Source organism: Antennarius striatus, chromosome 7, assembly GCF_040054535.1.
Source record: "Antennarius striatus isolate MH-2024 chromosome 7, ASM4005453v1, whole genome shotgun sequence".
Classification (NCBI taxonomy): domain Eukaryota; kingdom Metazoa; phylum Chordata; class Actinopteri; order Lophiiformes; family Antennariidae; genus Antennarius; species Antennarius striatus.
In genome coordinates, this window is record NC_090782.1 from 18,775,205 (window position 1) to 18,792,649 (window position 17,445).

Here is a 17,445-nt window from a genome sequence, read left to right on the forward strand (position 1 = left end):
AAGTGGACTTGAAGTTATAATGAAGCACACCCTGAACATGATTTATAATTTGTTTCATAAAACAAACGTAGCAGTTGCTGTGCACACTAACCATGTTTGATATGGTATAATGTCTATTAAACTAGACAGAGATACATCACTATTGAAAGAAAACCAAAAAAAGATGTTGCCATTGCATTTCCAGAGTTCAGTCAGTGATACAATTCAATCATAATTCTTCTCCAAAGATTTAAAGAAAATTTCACAAATGTATAAACAGATCTCTACACCCTTATTGTAGAAGTTTGTGTAATATGAACACAGCAGAAGCTGTTGCTACTTGAGTGTGCCAACTATAGTGCCTCCCAGAGGAGCTGAGGGTATACTCTTTCTGGCCAGAATAAAGGTGTCCCTGAGGATGATGCACATATTTTAGAAATTTAGAAATTAATTATAATAGTAAATTACAATTATCAGTGAAAACAAAAGTGATTTAGCAAACAGAATTTGAATGTAATTCTCAGGGGCTCTGGTAACTTTATACCTTTACGTATCTCAGTAAAGGTATATAGCATACAACAGTAAAATTGAGAAGAGCCATCATTAAACGCTTAGTGCCACCGGTCAATCTTCTGTTGGGAGCTCTCAAAATATTTTCTGTGAAGAAAATAGGTGAATGAAAGGAGAATGAGAGAGGTTGTAATTGATCTGTGCCGGGGTAAGAGGTCTAATTGTTCAATTCCATATGTCACTTTTCTGTGAAATAACACCTCCTTTCTGCACTCAACGCCTGACGTTTCTTGACCTTGACCTCACAAGCTGATAAGATTAGCAGATTAGTGAAGACCTGGCAATTCCATCTCTGTATTTATAGTGTAGAGGCACTCTGTTGTTATAGGTCATCTAATTTCACTTAATGCCCAGGAGAATAGGCAAGTTGAGGGACAAATGAAATAAAGACAGGCCTGTCATCTTCTCACCAATCAGTTCTAAAGGTTCAATCACTCATCTTCACACCATCCTTCCACTGCACCTTGCTGACCTTCCTTTCTCTGTCATTACAGGGAATGTTTCTCTTGTCATTGAATGAAAGGGATGTGAAGAAGTTTTAATCACAGCAGCTACTACTTTGTTATTTCTCAAGAGGATTTGCTATTGCCTGGCCTGTTGAGCTCTCCATCTGTGGAATGTATGGCTTCTTTAGTCTGACCTGTAACAACTGAAAGAGGTATTCTTCTTAAAAGAATCATTGTTCAAACATATGCATCAATAAACCATGCAAGGGTTACAAGTGCGGTCCGGAGCACATAAATGAATTGAAATGCTTCAGGCTTGGAATACACAATGCATTTTCCTCCATGAATTATAAATATCACAATACCAAAAGCAGGTTATTTAGTTGATGTGACTTCTGTACAACAGAGCAGCTAATTGTGTGGGCGAGCATTCAATGTATAATCAAAAACATCAACTAGGTTCATGGAGGTCATTTTAGAGCTTTACTTCTTATTGAAAAAGATAACAAATCTGACAATATGCGGAAATAATCAAGGACACCCCCCCCCCCCCCCAAGAACTCAAAGTCATCTTTAACAGCAGGTCCTCTCATTAGAAAACAACCAAACATTTGAACTTATTCCCACTCACAAATTATTTATAATAGTTACAGAAACACAAAGATATAGGCTTTGTGAGATTTGTTAGTTACATTTTAATTTAATTTAGATGGGGGGAAGGGTGTGTTTCTTCTGCATGCACAGTTTTATGAAAACTTGTGAACCTCTGGTATCATTTTTAGCTGCATCAGCAGTGTAGTTTTATCAATGAGATTTTTTTTGTTGATTTTTTTTAGACCAAGTCAATCCTGCCAATAGTATTTTACATTTTTTCACATTGGTAAGTTCTGGTGGTCAAAACAAACAGACTTAGTACAATAATTTATATTTTTTGCTATACAAATATATAATTATAAAGTACTGTTGAATTGAAAGAACCAATAAAGCTTAATTTGATTCCTTAATTGCTGACCTTACAGTATGCATCCTTAATTAACAAATAGTTTGATCTCCCTATGTTTTATAATATTCCCTGAAATTTCACATTTAAAAACATTTGGAAAATACATCAAAATTTCACTGAGAATAGTGAGAATTAATTTAAAATTTCAGCAAACCTTAAAGGATTTCTTTGATGATAACTGAAATATTAGGAAAACATTAGTCCTGGGAAAGACAGGTCTTTTTTGCCACATATAAATTCTGAACTCAGAATATTTTTTAAATGGTATTTTTTCATTTCTGTTTTTTTATGATTTCTGTTTGTATTACATTAAATTTTAAAAAAAATATAAATAGAATTATCATATTTCTATCAAAATGCCTTGTACATTTCCTATATTTTAAAATGGAAGTCAAAATACTGTTTTGTTTTCAATATGCTCCTGAAAAAATTAATTGCCAAACTAAACTAATAAACTAAACTAAGTTCATGTTTATTCAAGCTGTGTCTGTGCACTTTTTGTAAACTCTGGAGGATGACACACACCAGATGTAAATTGGTAAGGTATTATAATTGACTACTGGTACTATTGTGAATGTCTGATTTCATTCATTCATTCATTCATTCATTCATTCATTCATTTTCTACATTATACCAGCTTCTTCTGCTGTCGCAGGTTGCGGGCCTGCTGGAGCTTGTCCCAGCCAACTGGGGGCGTGAGGCAGGGTACACTGCGGGCCCGACACCAGAGCAATGCAGATGTCTGATTTAAATTGAATAAACACTCCTCATCACCATTCTGTTAAACTCATAGTGCTCTGTATGAAAACAAATAGGTGTACATTATCATATGTCTCCACTCAGTTTATTGTTTTTATTTTTGTAAACGATTCCATGCATCTCTTACATAAGGAAACAAACACATGCTCAAATCATTAGTTATCATTAATCAAGACTTTTGTTTCTGTATTCTATTCTGTAGTGGCAAACATTCTTTCAAAAAGGCCACCAAATGTAATGTTTGGACAAAGAAGGCCCAGGTAGCTTAAAAGTGCAGTAGGTGAGATAAATGGGATTTTCTGGAGTTTTTTATATCCAGTAGTATTTCCTTGCCAGCCTCAGCAAATACTCTCAGCCAGGCAGTGCATGCTTCTTTAAATGTAGGATAAAATTACATCATAGCAAAGCTGTATGTAATTACGGTGCAAAATTTAAGAGCTGGTGAAATATTTATTCAGCACTTGGCTTGTTCCACTCAGATGATGAGATTTCCAGGTCTAGGTTAATGAGAAAAATATTGTTGCCAGAGGGTTGCTAACCAAATATGACACTAGCAGACATGCAATTACACCTGGTACAATTAAAATTTGCAGGACATCTTGGATATTTTCCATGGTAACAAATTTTTTCACCCTAGCACTGGGATTCTGGCTCAAACTGGTGGTCAGATGCCACAGCAGGGGTCAAAATATAATTTAAAAAATGCCTAAAATATAATATGATGCACACAAGGTGCATAATATCACAGTTCTCTTTTAGGATGTGTGTTCACTGATAAAAAATTTCCCTAAACAGATGTGTAAACATGAGCAAGATGATTGTCTGAATGGGGATGAATGGAAAATGGCCCTAGTAAATCATAATCACAGTCACAATCTATGACTAATATCAGCCTCAGTTTTACTCAGCCTTACCTCTGTCTGGCAAATCCGCAAATTAATAGTCATTGTGTGAGAGTACATTACTTCAACTGTGATGAATGGAGACTGATTGGTGACAGCCGACAACATTAAAACTGTTCTCAGATTTTCCTTGTTAGAGCATCCTTGTGATGTTTGTAGGCATAGTGTTACTGTTCATCCTCCTTTTAAAGATATCTGTGGGATCTCTTATGGGTTCAGTACCCTCTACTGTTTCATCCTCATTCTTGCGGAAACAGTAGACCCCGTAGAGGCGGAATTTTCTATCCGGGAAACCCAGGTGTCGAACCCCTGGCTGGGCTCCTCCACAGCGATTACGGGGGTTGACTATGGGGTAACGGATGCTGCCATCCTCCAACCAGCCAGCTTCACAGCGGTCCAGAAGCTGGAACTTCCATGCAGCGTACAGCTGACCCACTTTGGCTATCACTGATCCACTCCGAATGCAAGCCTTCATCGCCTCGGCATAGTTCACCTTCTTGAAGCGTTTTAGGAAATACACTTTACCTGAAGGAGGACAGAGGGGAGAGAAGAGAAGAGAAGAGAAGAGAAGAGAAGAGAAGAGAAGAGAAGAGAAGAGAAGAGAAGAGAAGAGAAGAGAAGAGTTTTGTTTTTTTTGCAAAAACACTTGAATCACATTCAAACATTTTACATTTTTACATTAGATGAAAGCACTAAAGTGCTTCAGAAGAAGAAGATTTTTTGCAAAAAAAAACTTCAATCACATTCAGAACATTTAGAACATTTTACAATTTTTCATTGGATGAAACTTCAAAAACACTAAAAACACTAAATACCTATAAACAAAAGGAAATACAATATAAAACTTAGTGCATTATAATAGGAAGTTTGCAAAAGTGAGGTGGTCATCAACTAAAGTGCATAGGACATTTTTGTAACACCAGATGTTCCTAAAGTTATTCAGGTCTTTTGTCATTTTATAGAAACCAAATTCTAGAGAAGAGAAGAGAAGAGCAGAGAAGAGAAGAGAAGAGAAGAGAAGAGAAGAGCAGAGAAGAGAAGAGAAGAGAAGAGAAGAGAAGAGAAGAGAAGAGAAGAGAAGGAGGAGATTTTATGAAACAAAATATTTCAGAAGGTGAAGAGAGCAGTTTTATGTTCAAGAGGGCAAAAGAAAAGAAAGAGAGACACATGAATAAGAGAGTTAAGCCCCAGAGACAGGTCAAGCCCTGAGGGTGCATATTCTCGGTTTTCCTTGTATCTCAGCCTGATTGTGTCCAGAATATCAAATCATTGTAAGAGCCATCTGTGCAGCTGTTCTAACTCAAAAGGCAAAATTCTGTTGGCACCATAACTGAAATGCACCCTTAAAATGCTTAAATTTTTGCTTTCATCTCACCTCTAGAGAGACTTCTCACAGCGTACTACTTGAAAAAATTGCTATACTGATTGAATTGTTTGAACTGAACTGAATCATAAAGTAGCTTCTCCTCTGACATGTAGACATATAAGTACCCCCATAACCAAGAATAAAGAGGTTGTTGATTTCACCAAATAACAACTACCTTCATGAAAATCATGTCTGCAATCTTAACATTGCACTTGGCCCAACTATTGACTTCATGTTTGTTTGTGTGTGATTGTTGGCTATTAAAGAGGGAGGAAATTGTCTCATATTTCCCAGGGGGACCCTCAGTAAATACCTTCCAGCTGGACTGAGCAACAGTCGGTCACAACCACCACTGAAACCTCCTACCCACAACAGACTGTCCAAAATAATTAGCACACAGGGGAAAGCCATCAGGAATCGTGTAAGGTTCCTGTCATACAATTTTGTAATTGACTGCTTTTATTCAGTTTTTTTTTATTACAGTTAAAACTCAGCAAAGTACATATGATTGCCCTTATTCAGTGTTATCTTGTATGAAAAGTTTTAAAGCAGCACCTGCAATTTCAAAGTCACCTACTGGAGCAGACAGCTCCAGTAGCAGCTGCCCTTTTAGCCTTCTGCCCAAGAAAACTGATTTTATAAATTTTTCTCAACAAGAACTTTGTTTGATTTAGTCTGTTTTTCAAACTATTAGACCTCTAGTCGAACCCAGGAGTGTGACTTGTGTTTGCTCATTCATGAAGTACGTGGTTTAAGTGGTTGCAACTACATGACCACCCTGTGGTAGTGGGAGCACTCAGGGCAGTGACCCCCAAATTCCAGGAACACACACCTGCGAATACCCAACCCTGCACCTAAAACAGGATTCAGAACCCTTCAAACATGGAGCATATTGAGTGTGAGAGAGTGCACTGAGTGCTTATCTTGCAACGATGATATAAACATTTTATAAATAAAAATACTGTATAGTAAGTGATAAAAGCTTTTACCAGATCTTCTAAAATGAGTCTTGGTTTTATTCTGCTCAGACTACTTCAATGATACGAAAACTAATCCAGCCTCTGACTTTCTCAAGTTTCTTTGAGCTTGTGAACCTGGAGGCGGTTTGTGACGGACACACAAGCAGACTCTCTGTGGGAATGTGATGTAAATCATAGAGCTGGGAGATGAAAGGGGATGCTTGGCACCCAGAGGACACTATGGCTCTAGTGAGTCAAAATCAACACAGTCTTGGCCTTAGGCCGGCGAGATCACAGGCAAAGATCAGAGACTTGGACCTAAATTCTCCAGGGTACAACACTCATGATATATCCTCTTTCTGTGCAATCCTACAACAATACAGCTCCTCCGGTGCCTCATTTTATTCCAGTTGTTAGCAAAAGATGCTGACTACTTAGTTGAACATTTGTATGATCATTTCAATGAGATGTCTGTGTGTGTGCCTATCAACTTTTGCTTTTTGTCTCACCATTGAGCTTGGACGTGAAGCAGAAACTGTCATAGTGTTCATCCTCTTTCTGCCTGTAGCCATAGTTACGAATGCCAACAGGGGTGTCCTTGTGCCCACAATGGTCTCTGGGATGAGAGATGGGGTACTGCACTGAGCCATCCTCCAGCCAGCCAGCATTACACCAGTCTAGCCCTTCCAGCCAGGCCTGTGGAATGAGACCATATACTGTACTGTATATTAATAAGTCATACTGAAGCGTTAACGTAATCCTGAGAGGCAAAGTGGTTTGGTTGATATGGGAAATCCTTTTCCCTGTACTTCCGTGTTTAGGGCTACCGGGATACACGAATACTTTTGCAAACCACTGTATATACAGTACCTTGCGAAAGTATTGGCCCCCCAAGAAGTTTTTGACATTTTGCCACATGTCAGGCTTCAAACTTAAAGATAACAAACTGAAAATATTTTTTAAGAATCAACAACATGTGAGACACAATCATGAAGTGGAAACAAATGTATTCAACATTTTATTTTGTGTTTACAATTAAAAACTGAAAAGTAGGACGCGCAAAGGTATTGGCCCCCTGTTCTGTCAGCTCAGCTAAGTGCCTCCAAAAGTTCCCTAATGACTTCTGAATGATCCAATGTTGACCTGAATGACTAACAATGACAAACAGAGTGATTCTGTGTGTCATTTGGTCTCAGTTTAAATGCACCTGCTCTGTGATGGTCTCAGACATCTGTGAAAGGAAAATCGGTGAACAAACAGCACCATGAAAACCAAAACACACACCAGGCAGGTCCGGGATAAAGTTGTGGAAAAGTTCAAAGCAGGAATGGGATACAAGAAGATCTCACATTATTTAAATGTCTCCCGGGGCACTGTGAAAGCAACAACATCAAAATGTAGAGAGCATAAAACCACTGCAAACCTACCAAGATCTGGCTGTCCCTCTAAACTTTCAGCCCAAACAAGGAAGAAACTAAGCAGAGAAGCAACCAAGAGGCCTATGATCACGCTGGATGACCTACAGACATACACGGCTGAGGTGGGACAATCTGTCCATAAGACAGCTATTAGTCGTACTCTGCATAAATCTGGTCTTTATGGAAGAGCGGCAAGAAAAAAGCCATTTCTGAAAGAAAACCATAAAAAGGCCCGTCTGGAGTTTGCAAGAAGTCACATGGGAGACACAGATGACATGTGGAACAAGGTGCTCTGGTCAGATGAGACCATAGTTGAACTTTTTGGGCTGAATACAAAACATTACGTTTGGCGTAAAACTAACACTGCACGTCACCCTGAAAACACCATCCCTACTGTCACCATCATGATCTGGGTTTGATTTTCTTCATCGGGGACTGGGATGATCGTTAGAGTTGATGGGAAGATGGATGGAGCCAAATACAGGGCGATTCTGGCAGAAAATCTGTTGGAGTCTGTAAAAGACCTGATGATGGGGTGGTGGTTCACCTTCCAACAGGACAACGATCCTAAACATAAAGCCAAATCTACAATGGAATGGTTTAAAACTAACCATATAAAGGTGTTAGAATGGCCAAGCCAAAGTCCAGACCTCAATACAATAGAGCATCTGTGGAAAGATCTGGAAATTGCTGTGCAGAAACGATCTCCATCTAACCTTAAGGAATTTGACCTGTTTTGTAAGAAAGAATGGGCAAAGATTTCTGTCATAAGATGTGAAAAACTATACCGAGACATACCGAAAAGATTTGGGGCTGTGATCGCTGGAGGTTGTACAAAGTATTAACTCAAAGGGGGGCAGTACTTTTTCACTTCCTACTTTTCAGTTTTTTATTTGGAAACACAATATAAAATGTTGAATAAATTTGGTTCCACTTCACAATTGTGTCTCACATGTTGTCGATTCTTGAAAAATATTTTAAATTTGCTATCTTTAAGTTTGAAGCCTAAAGTGTGACAAAATGTCAAAAGGTTCTTGGGGGGCCAATACTTTCGCAAGGCACTGTATATCTACAAAGATCCATGGACTTTTACTTAACTCTACAACTCCTGTTGCTAAAATGTCTGAATGTGACAGACATTTTAGCAACACGAAACAGTTACACCAACCTTGTGTAGCTGAGAATGGGAGGCCAGAATGGCATCCTGTTGTTTGCATGCATCCTCTGCCTGGTGATAGTTGAGTTTGTAGCGCCCCGCCTGTGGGTAGTAGGGAAACACCACTCCTATAAAGTGTAGAAGTGAGTCTATTAAGTGGGGTTTATGTAGCAGCAAAAAGATCATTCAGATATAAAAAAGAATAACTCCTTTGTATTTTTCACTACTGACCTTCTAGATCTAGGTTGACAAATCCCATATCATCTTCCATGTCATTAGTGACTTCACACTCGTAGCGTCCATAGTCCTCCAATGTGACGTTCTGGATGACCACAGAGGCGTCACCTGGTCCCCCCTGCTCCAGAAACACTCGGCCTCTGTACGGTCCGAATACTCGCTGCTGTCTGAAGAAATTTGACGGAAAGCTCAAAGTATTTTTCTTCTCTACAAATTTTGTCATGAGCATTGTATTTTAGAAATGCTTTGACTTGAGAAATTCTTTCATCGACTACAAATTTTTCAGGATATTTCTGCAAGTTCATATTCTTGCAGTCTAAATTTTACATGCGCATACAGTGTATATATGTAAAGGCCCTGAAATACAAACACACATGCACATACGCACTGCAAGCATGCAGATATATAGTGAGAGGTAGAGACAAGACAAATAGATAGGAGGGGATCACCAACTATTTACAAGCAGACTTGACAGATAATAGTTGTAAGTGGGCTGTGGCCTTGCAAGCAAACCATAATCATATGTATTTACATAAAACTGCAGTGAAATACAATGAATGGTTTTACCTTCCAAGCGATACAAAAACATCCTCAAACTGCAGCATGTCAGTAACTTTGGTCCATTTGATCCTGATCCTGGCAGGATCGATGTTCTCTGGCTCATGGTGGAATCTGCAGGGCAGAGTGATGGAACCACCTCGATGTGTCACCACATTACCAGGAGCTGTCTGCACTATCACTGCTCCACTGTCATCCTCTGTGGGAGCAGACAGGAAAGGGAGGGACAAATTAAAGCATTGATTTCAGTGAATATGATTACCCAATCGTCTTGTTGATCTGATTCCCAATTTTAGTTCTTCCTTGAAAATAATAACACACAAGGGTGCACAAGGAGATCCGATCAGTCTACCACCGTTGTATACTCATAGTGTTTAGGTCCTGTTTTTTGTGGAATAAACACCTTTTGACTTGGAATGCTTGTCTTTGTTGTTTTTTATTGTCCCAAGAACATCTGGATTATTTAGATTATTTAACACAATTTATTGGAATACTGATGCAGCCTAGTGAAGTTATTGTGGATTATTTACACTTTATTAGTGGATTATTAATGCATAATTGCGGGATTAAAATTATTCTTATAAATTAGATATATCAGAAGAAGGACTTTTGGGAATCTTTTTTCATCAACAGCCTCAACATGATATGAAATGTCCAGTGATGTATGCCCACTCTTTGTCTGGACCTGTCATCATATTACCCACTCCAACTTTTAACCACAACTTTTTTTATAAAAATTCACCAAAACAGACCAAGACTAATAGTAACCAGAGGCCTCCTCTTCGAAATGGATAATATTATGACCTAGTTTGCATTTCTGGCAGATATTCATTTACAACTTGTGGCAGCCAAAGACAACACACATACAACAGTGCAGCGTAAACATTGAGCACATTTAAAGAGTGGCTGCAAAAGGTTTTCTGTTATGTTGTGACCAGATAAAGGTGGCAGCAATTATCCATGACAGCTAGCATTTAGTCCTGTCACTGCTTACTGCACTCTGTAAAGTTGTTCATCAGCAGCAGCCATGAAAGCATCAAGTGGTGCTCAATCAAAACTTTAAACACATTATATTCTCACTCTGCCAGCAGTGCTGCAAAGAACACAAAGTTTGTAAAATACTATTATGGCTTAGCTTTTCTCTTTAGAGATTTAAGCCCTGTCTAAGATTTATAGTGAGCTATTTTCCTGTTCACCATTGCATGATTTAACATTAAGTGAAATCATGAATAAATTACATTAAAGAAAATGTGTATCTGCGATGTTTTCCTCTGAATGCAGACGGCTGAAGGATGGAGAGCTCCGTTTTTGTTATGAGCAGTGGGAGACATAAAAGATAGAAAATATCCTCACCGAGCACATGCACCACCTTCCTCCTTCCCTTGCCTGTATCAGCAGGCAGTGACATCACTGAGAGCCCAGAAGTCAGCATGAAACACATGAAAGTGAGAGGCCACGGCTGCTATTAAAATGACAGGAAAGAATACAACAGAGAACTGTGTTTATCATAGGTGTGCGAGGAAAAGAAGGGAGCATTTAAGACCTAAACATTCTAAGGTAAAATATTAAGCAAGGACAACAAGGTTAACCTCAAGGTCAAATATGCAAATGGCAATGGCAATATAAGCATGGAAATTCACTGAGGGATTTCTCTATAAATAAGGATGAATGAATCAATCAGGGACTATAACCATTCACCAAACAATGCAACATCATATTGTCTCCTTTAGCTGAAATTCCCCCAGAGAACTCGTGCTGCATTTGTATGTGAGGTAGTTAAGCTGCTCAGGGAGTGAAATAAAAAAGTAACATATTGGTTAATTGATTACTTCAGACTTGTCTGTGTTTGGGTTGTGTCACACTTTCAAACAGAGGCCTGCTATACACACCGGATTTAGAGTAGCTGTGTAACTCACAGTGACAATATGAGAGGGAATAGTCCTCACAGAATAGTCGAAACTTAAAGCTGGTTTAGCACTTCTTTTTTTTATCTCCACCACCAGCTGCCAGTTGAAGAGAGAGGGAGTATTTTTAAAGTTGTGAGTGAAGCAGGCTTGGTTCACGAGGGGCCAGCTGTAAACAAAGATGTGTGCTCAGACAAAATCATCCCAGTTGCCAAAGAAAACTGCTGCTCATGTGTTTACTGCACATATTAGACACGACCAAAGAAGAAGAGCGAAGATAACACATTTTGTGAATAATCTCTCCTGGCAGTGACTGAAGAATAATAACCTTCCTTAAAAACAGTGTTTCTCCTTGAAGTTAATGCTGCTTATTCTGGTCCAGTACTTTTATCTTTACAAGCTCTCTTCAGATTATAGATGCGGATGCTGTGGTTGCTGATTTATGTGTGTTCTGTCTGCCTAAATCCACAACTGGTTGCAAAGGAGAGCCTGTGAGATACAATCTTTCATCTCAAACTCGGATACATAGACTTATGTTGGTATACTTTAATTCATGTTGGATGAATTAATATCTGAACAACAGCATACAGGGTGCTACGTCTGTTACACACCTAGAGGTCTGCATTGTTGGGTCACCTACACAAGGGAACATTTCCTTCACTGCACTGCAGCAGTACATCTGAACAGGCCCTAGTGAAGCAAGATGTTAGTAAGCCTCTACACCAGCCACTTTTCATGCACACTATATAAACAGACCTGTGCCATCAGTTCTCTCAAGGTTAGTCCAATGAACATCCTCACAGCCCTCATGCAGCATAGAGAACTGCAGGGCAGAGCCTCACTAATGGAGCACAGAATTGAACTTACCATGGCTATCACAACAGGATTAATGCCTGGATGAAGATGATGTGCTGCTGTGCGCCCTTTAACTCCTCAGCCCAGGTTGAATGCTGTTCTGCAGCAGCATTCGCCTCCCACCCTCTCTCCCTCCCTCCCTCCCTCTCTCTGTGCCTCCAGTCCCATGGCTGATCTCTCAGAATGCAGGGGATCTGCAGCTGTTTTTGGGTCTGATACAACACATTACATTATGCAGACTGGGTACCAAAAAAACTCAATCACAGCTATGATTTCACCATGATTTGGTGAAATCCAGCTTTGATGCTTAACTTTATGAATCCACGTTTCCAAACCTCTTGAGGATAGCAAAGAAGAGACTGACTATGTTTGGTTCTACCTATGTGTTTGAGCAGACATGGACAATGGAATGTGTCTGTCTGTGCCGTATTTATTGTAATAATTTTATTCATTCATTCATTTTCTACTACTCCATCTGCTGTGACGGTCGCGGGGAGCGGAGCCTATCCCAGCTGACTAATCAAATTTAATTTAATTAATGCATTTGGAAATCAATTTGTACAATAATCTTTGCATATTAATGCTTTCAGAACTGTAAATGGCCAAATACTTTACATGTTATTTTTTTTACTTTATGCAAACACTTAGCCCTATTCTATTCCAGGTGTGGCCCTCTGTCAAATATTAGAGCTCAATGTGACCCAGGGGCCAAAAAGTTTGCTGACCTCTAGTCAAGCAGTGTCCTTTAATTCAATCAAGCCTTCATACTCATTGTCTTATATGCATGTTTCTGGATGTTTAACAGTCAATCATTTAAATTTAATGGATTTCATTATTGGATGATAGTACACACTTGCAGATATGATTTACACTTTTATTACATCCCACAAAGCGGTGATGTAATAATTGTCAGTGTTTGTGTGTTTGTCCATCCACCAAATATCTTCACAACCATTGCAGATACAAAGATGAAACAAAAAGCCCATTACTCGGTCGGCAAAGGGGATGAAAATAAGATAACAACCTTGACCTTGAAAAACTAGGTCACGGTCGAATTTTCACTTTCTCTGAAACCTGATGAGATATACATTAATCCCAAAATGAAAATGTGTAGGTCAGGATAAAATTTACAATTCAGGGGTGTGGCGGGATGTTGCAGTCTTTGACTGCCTTGTTAATTTATTCATCTATTCTTTTATTTCTGGAGGCATAAGCCTGCTGATAAAGCGACAAAAGGATGAAAGTCAGGAATAATTAGGAATGTACCAGGTTGTTGTTGGTGTAAAACTGTCAAAATCAGTCACAGATGCTATGAGAGCCCTTCATGAGAAAAACAGTAAAATTAGCGAGAAGACACTGACATCATTGAGGCTGACAAGGGAGACAGAACACTTATCACAAGGCAGCTGTATTCTGCATTAAATGAAAAGATTAAACTGCACTGATACCTGGACTGCAGCATTCTGTGTTGCTAAGTGACCAGCAGTGCTTTACAGTGGTTTAAAGCTACTGCATCATGATGTGAAGAGTTAATCACAAAAAATGAATGTCAACTCTTCCAGGAGTATTTCAGGAATATTAAAAGCTTGAAAAAGAACAGGAAAATAAGTAGAAAACATGTTGTTCAGAATCAAGTGACGCTTTTTAAGAAGCCAATAATGTGAGCACTGGTAGCTTAACGCTGGATGCCACTTGATTTGGTTTAGTTAGTCATCTTTAATAATGCATTGTTTACTCAGACATGAACAAAAATAGCTTCTGCCCTGCATCCACAGGATTTAGCCAAGGCCTTAGCAGAATACTTGCTCCAGTTTATGGACCTGAAAACAGAGAAAGATTATCCTCCTACATACTTATTACAAGAGGAGAAATACATTACACTCTGGGCAACTTTATTCCAATATTGTTGTAGCACTGAATCTTTTCTTAGATAACATGTTATCCGGGAGGGAGGTCATTTTCTCAAATACAAGTCATAAAAATGAACAATGGGTTGGAGATCTCTATCTGCAGTGATTCAGTGGGCTGCATTTTGAAGATTTAAAAGGCCAGCTTGAAAAAAAAGCGTGGAGAAAGAAGTGCTAAAAGGAAAAGATCAACTATTCCGTTTTTGAAGTTTGTAGAAGCCTCTGGTGGAACGGTGGCGCAGTGGGTAGCGGTGTTGCTGCACAGCAAGGAGCTCCAGGTTCACAGCCCACTCTGTGCAGAGTTTGCATGTTCTCCCCGTGTCTGTGTGGGTTCTCTCCGGGTTCTGCGGCTTCCTTCCAACTCCAAGAACACGCTCTTCTGGTTAAATGGCCGGTCCCAAATTTACCGTAGTGTGTAAATGTGTGTGTGCGTGTTTGTCTGGCTATGCAATGCACTGGCGTCGTGCCCGGGGTTTCCCCCGCCTCATGCCCCAAGCCAGCTGGGATAGGCTCCAGCTCCCCGTGATCCGCAACAGCGGATAAATTGGCAACAGAAAATGGATGGCTGGATAGAAGCCTCTGTCAAAGGACATGGAACGTGGGAAGCAAATGTTTCAATTTAAGCAGTATGTTTGCTGTATTCAAATGTGTCACATACATAGCAGCCTTGTCTCATTTATATGAAACAAAATTTCCATCAGCAAATATGTATACAAGGAAAGTTTTCAATTGATTATATTTTGTATAATCACAGTGAGAACATGTTGACATGGAATATATCAATAAAAACTGGCATCAATTATTATTTGCTTTATGCAAGATTTAATGATAAAAGCAATGTTTCCCTAACCAAAGTACTTTTATTAACTAAACATAACATTAATGAGGACGTCAGCTATGGTGTGGGGCATCCGATAACATTAATGTAGGTTCTAAAATGTAATCAGACAGAGATTGCACTTGCAGCTGTAACTTACAGATTTCTTTGAGACTTGAATGAAACTGTAATATGACAATGCCAACGACCATGTAAGACCATGTTAATAAATTAAATATGTAACATGTAAATTAACACTAAAGGTCCAGGGTATTGGTAAAATTGTCCATTTTCCCCATTTTCCCCTACTAGCCCAGCCTTGCTTCTATGTTTGTTCAGCAAATGTTAAATACTTAACATATCAAATATTAAGGCCAATATAATCACCTCTCTCAATGAGAGTTGGAGGTCACACAACGGCCCAGGTTTGTTTGTCAATTCATTCATTGCAATATTAAGCAGATCTGAGTACAGACCACATTCTGGAACAGTCAATTTTTTAGATTTAGCCCTGTCTTTAACATTTTGCCAATATACAGACACATTATAGTAGTAGGTCAATCAAAATTAACAAAAAATAATTTTAAAAAAGTTTGGCATGGATAACGATCCATCTCTGTGTACAATTTTATTGATATCTGGGAGGTTGAACAATGTACTGGGTCGCAGTATGGTCAGAGAGAAGTGTAAAGTCATAGTACTGTTACCGATATGCAGTTGAGATCATGCAGATTCACATTATCCATTCCAATGGGTTTCATGTATCTGTGAACGGTACAAAAAAGGATCTGAATCACCTTATAAAATTTTCTGCATTTTAACACTGCTGACTTAAATGTCAACAGAAGCAGGAGACAAGGAGTTCTACTTCAGGATTTAGTAAGCAAAAACAAAAGTGAATTTAAAAAAAGCAGTGGGAAGTTTACTTCACAGATAGTTCAAAACAATTCCAGAAACAAAAGCAGAATCAAGTCCAGGAATCAGGTTGAAAAAGAAGAAAGAATGTGAGAATTGTGACAGGATGTTGTTGACATGACCAGGAAACTACTCTCAGGTAAAGTAAATTCTTAACCTTACAGCTCACAGAATACATATCACTCATGAAATAAAATGGATCCTGATGATGTCATGCTTTAACAGCTTACTTGAAATAATGTGAGGCTTTTTGCTCCTCTTCCATTACTGCAGCACACACATTATGTAGTATTTTTCAGAGCCACAGCTCCCTGGTGTTGAATGCCTAGCCATACAGACATCTGCAGCAGAGATCCCCTGTGACTCCCATCATGGGATTACAGAGCTGTTTGGAGTGGCCTCATTTGATTTAAAGCCTCTGTCACACACGGCCAGCATATGCAAGCAGGGCCAATGTCACACATCAGCACGAAAAAGATGCTGAGGGAGAGTGAAGTAAATGAGTTGGCCTCTCTCTGTGGTTTGCTGGCCTATTGCTTAGCAGAGTGCAAACGATAATTACCCAGCACATGAATGGACTGCTGTTATTGACAGAGAGAAGATGAGAGAAGGTTATAACATATTGTTGTCTTAAAATCTAATTTAACTATGTAAATAAACTCTTCTATCAAAATCAAGAAAGCACTTTGAATAGCTGAGGACCCAAAATTGTTTCAGTATTTTAGAAGTTTTTCATATATATTTGGTTTTTGTCAATAATAACATTTTAGTCTGATGATCAGGTTTTTATTTTATTAAGACAGACAGTGATGGTTTCAACATTTTGGATGCAGAAATGCGATTGCACCAACTTTGCTGGACCACCACACAGAAGAGGCACATAGCAGCAACATTTAGCAGAACAAGAAGATAAAGGTTGATCAGATGAGTAGACTGAATGTTGTTTTGTTATTTAACCAAGAACGAAAAGTTGTTGTTTTTATGAGGTGGGCTGGCAGCATAAAAATACCAAACATGTGCATTTCACATTCATTTCTCACTGTTATGGTTATAACACTGTACATCATATATCTTTAGTGAAAAGGGTAATTGTGACGGAACTATTCCAAAATGAAAAAAGTGTGGGGTTTTGTTTTTTCCAAATCAAGTACAGCCAACAGGCGGGAGATCAGGCAATCGGGGGAAGTTACCTTTGTGTGTACAAGGGGTGCACAAAGCCTTCCTCCACCCCGGTGCAGGTTTTGGGTAAATACCCCTCGGGTGGGATTTAAATTTTTTAAAACTCTATTACTGTATTCTAGCTAATTGAGATGTGAATTTGAAATAACATTTCCGGTGTTAGAATGCAGTATCTTAATAATGTGTCCACCGTCACACTAATGCGAAATTATTAAAGGGGCACTTCTGAATGTAATTACTAAGAGAAGCATTATTTTGAGTAGCAGACAAAAAATATTAAACAAAGTAATTATGCATTGAATTGTTTTGTCAATAGTTGAATATTTTAATTGTTTATGCAAATTTTTGTGAACAGTGTGTTATGACTTAAAATCAGTCAATTACATGGTACCAAAGAGACAGAAATGATGATAATAATTATTATTAGAATAATTATAGTGCTCCTCATGTGTTGAGAAGTACCCAAATTAACTAATTAATGCAGTGGAGCATCGCAGCGTGACTGAAAGATTTAA

The 17,445-nt window shown here is 38.7% G+C and overlaps 1 protein-coding gene across 1 annotated transcript; it reads right to left on the bottom strand.

Annotated features, from left to right (window-relative positions):
* Window positions 1-3,510: 3,510 nt before the first annotated feature.
* Window positions 3,511-12,174, bottom strand: hapln4 (hyaluronan and proteoglycan link protein 4). Its single transcript, XM_068319940.1, has 7 exons — window positions 12,125-12,174; window positions 10,707-10,815; window positions 9,363-9,552; window positions 8,790-8,962; window positions 8,571-8,686; window positions 6,494-6,680; window positions 3,511-4,184 (listed from the first exon to the last, which is right to left on the bottom strand). The coding sequence occupies exons 1-7, from the start codon at window positions 12,125-12,127 to the stop codon at window positions 3,793-3,795; spliced, it is 1,170 nt and encodes a 389-aa protein (XP_068176041.1). The 5' UTR covers window positions 12,128-12,174; the 3' UTR covers window positions 3,511-3,792.
* Window positions 12,175-17,445: the final 5,271 nt, after the last annotated feature.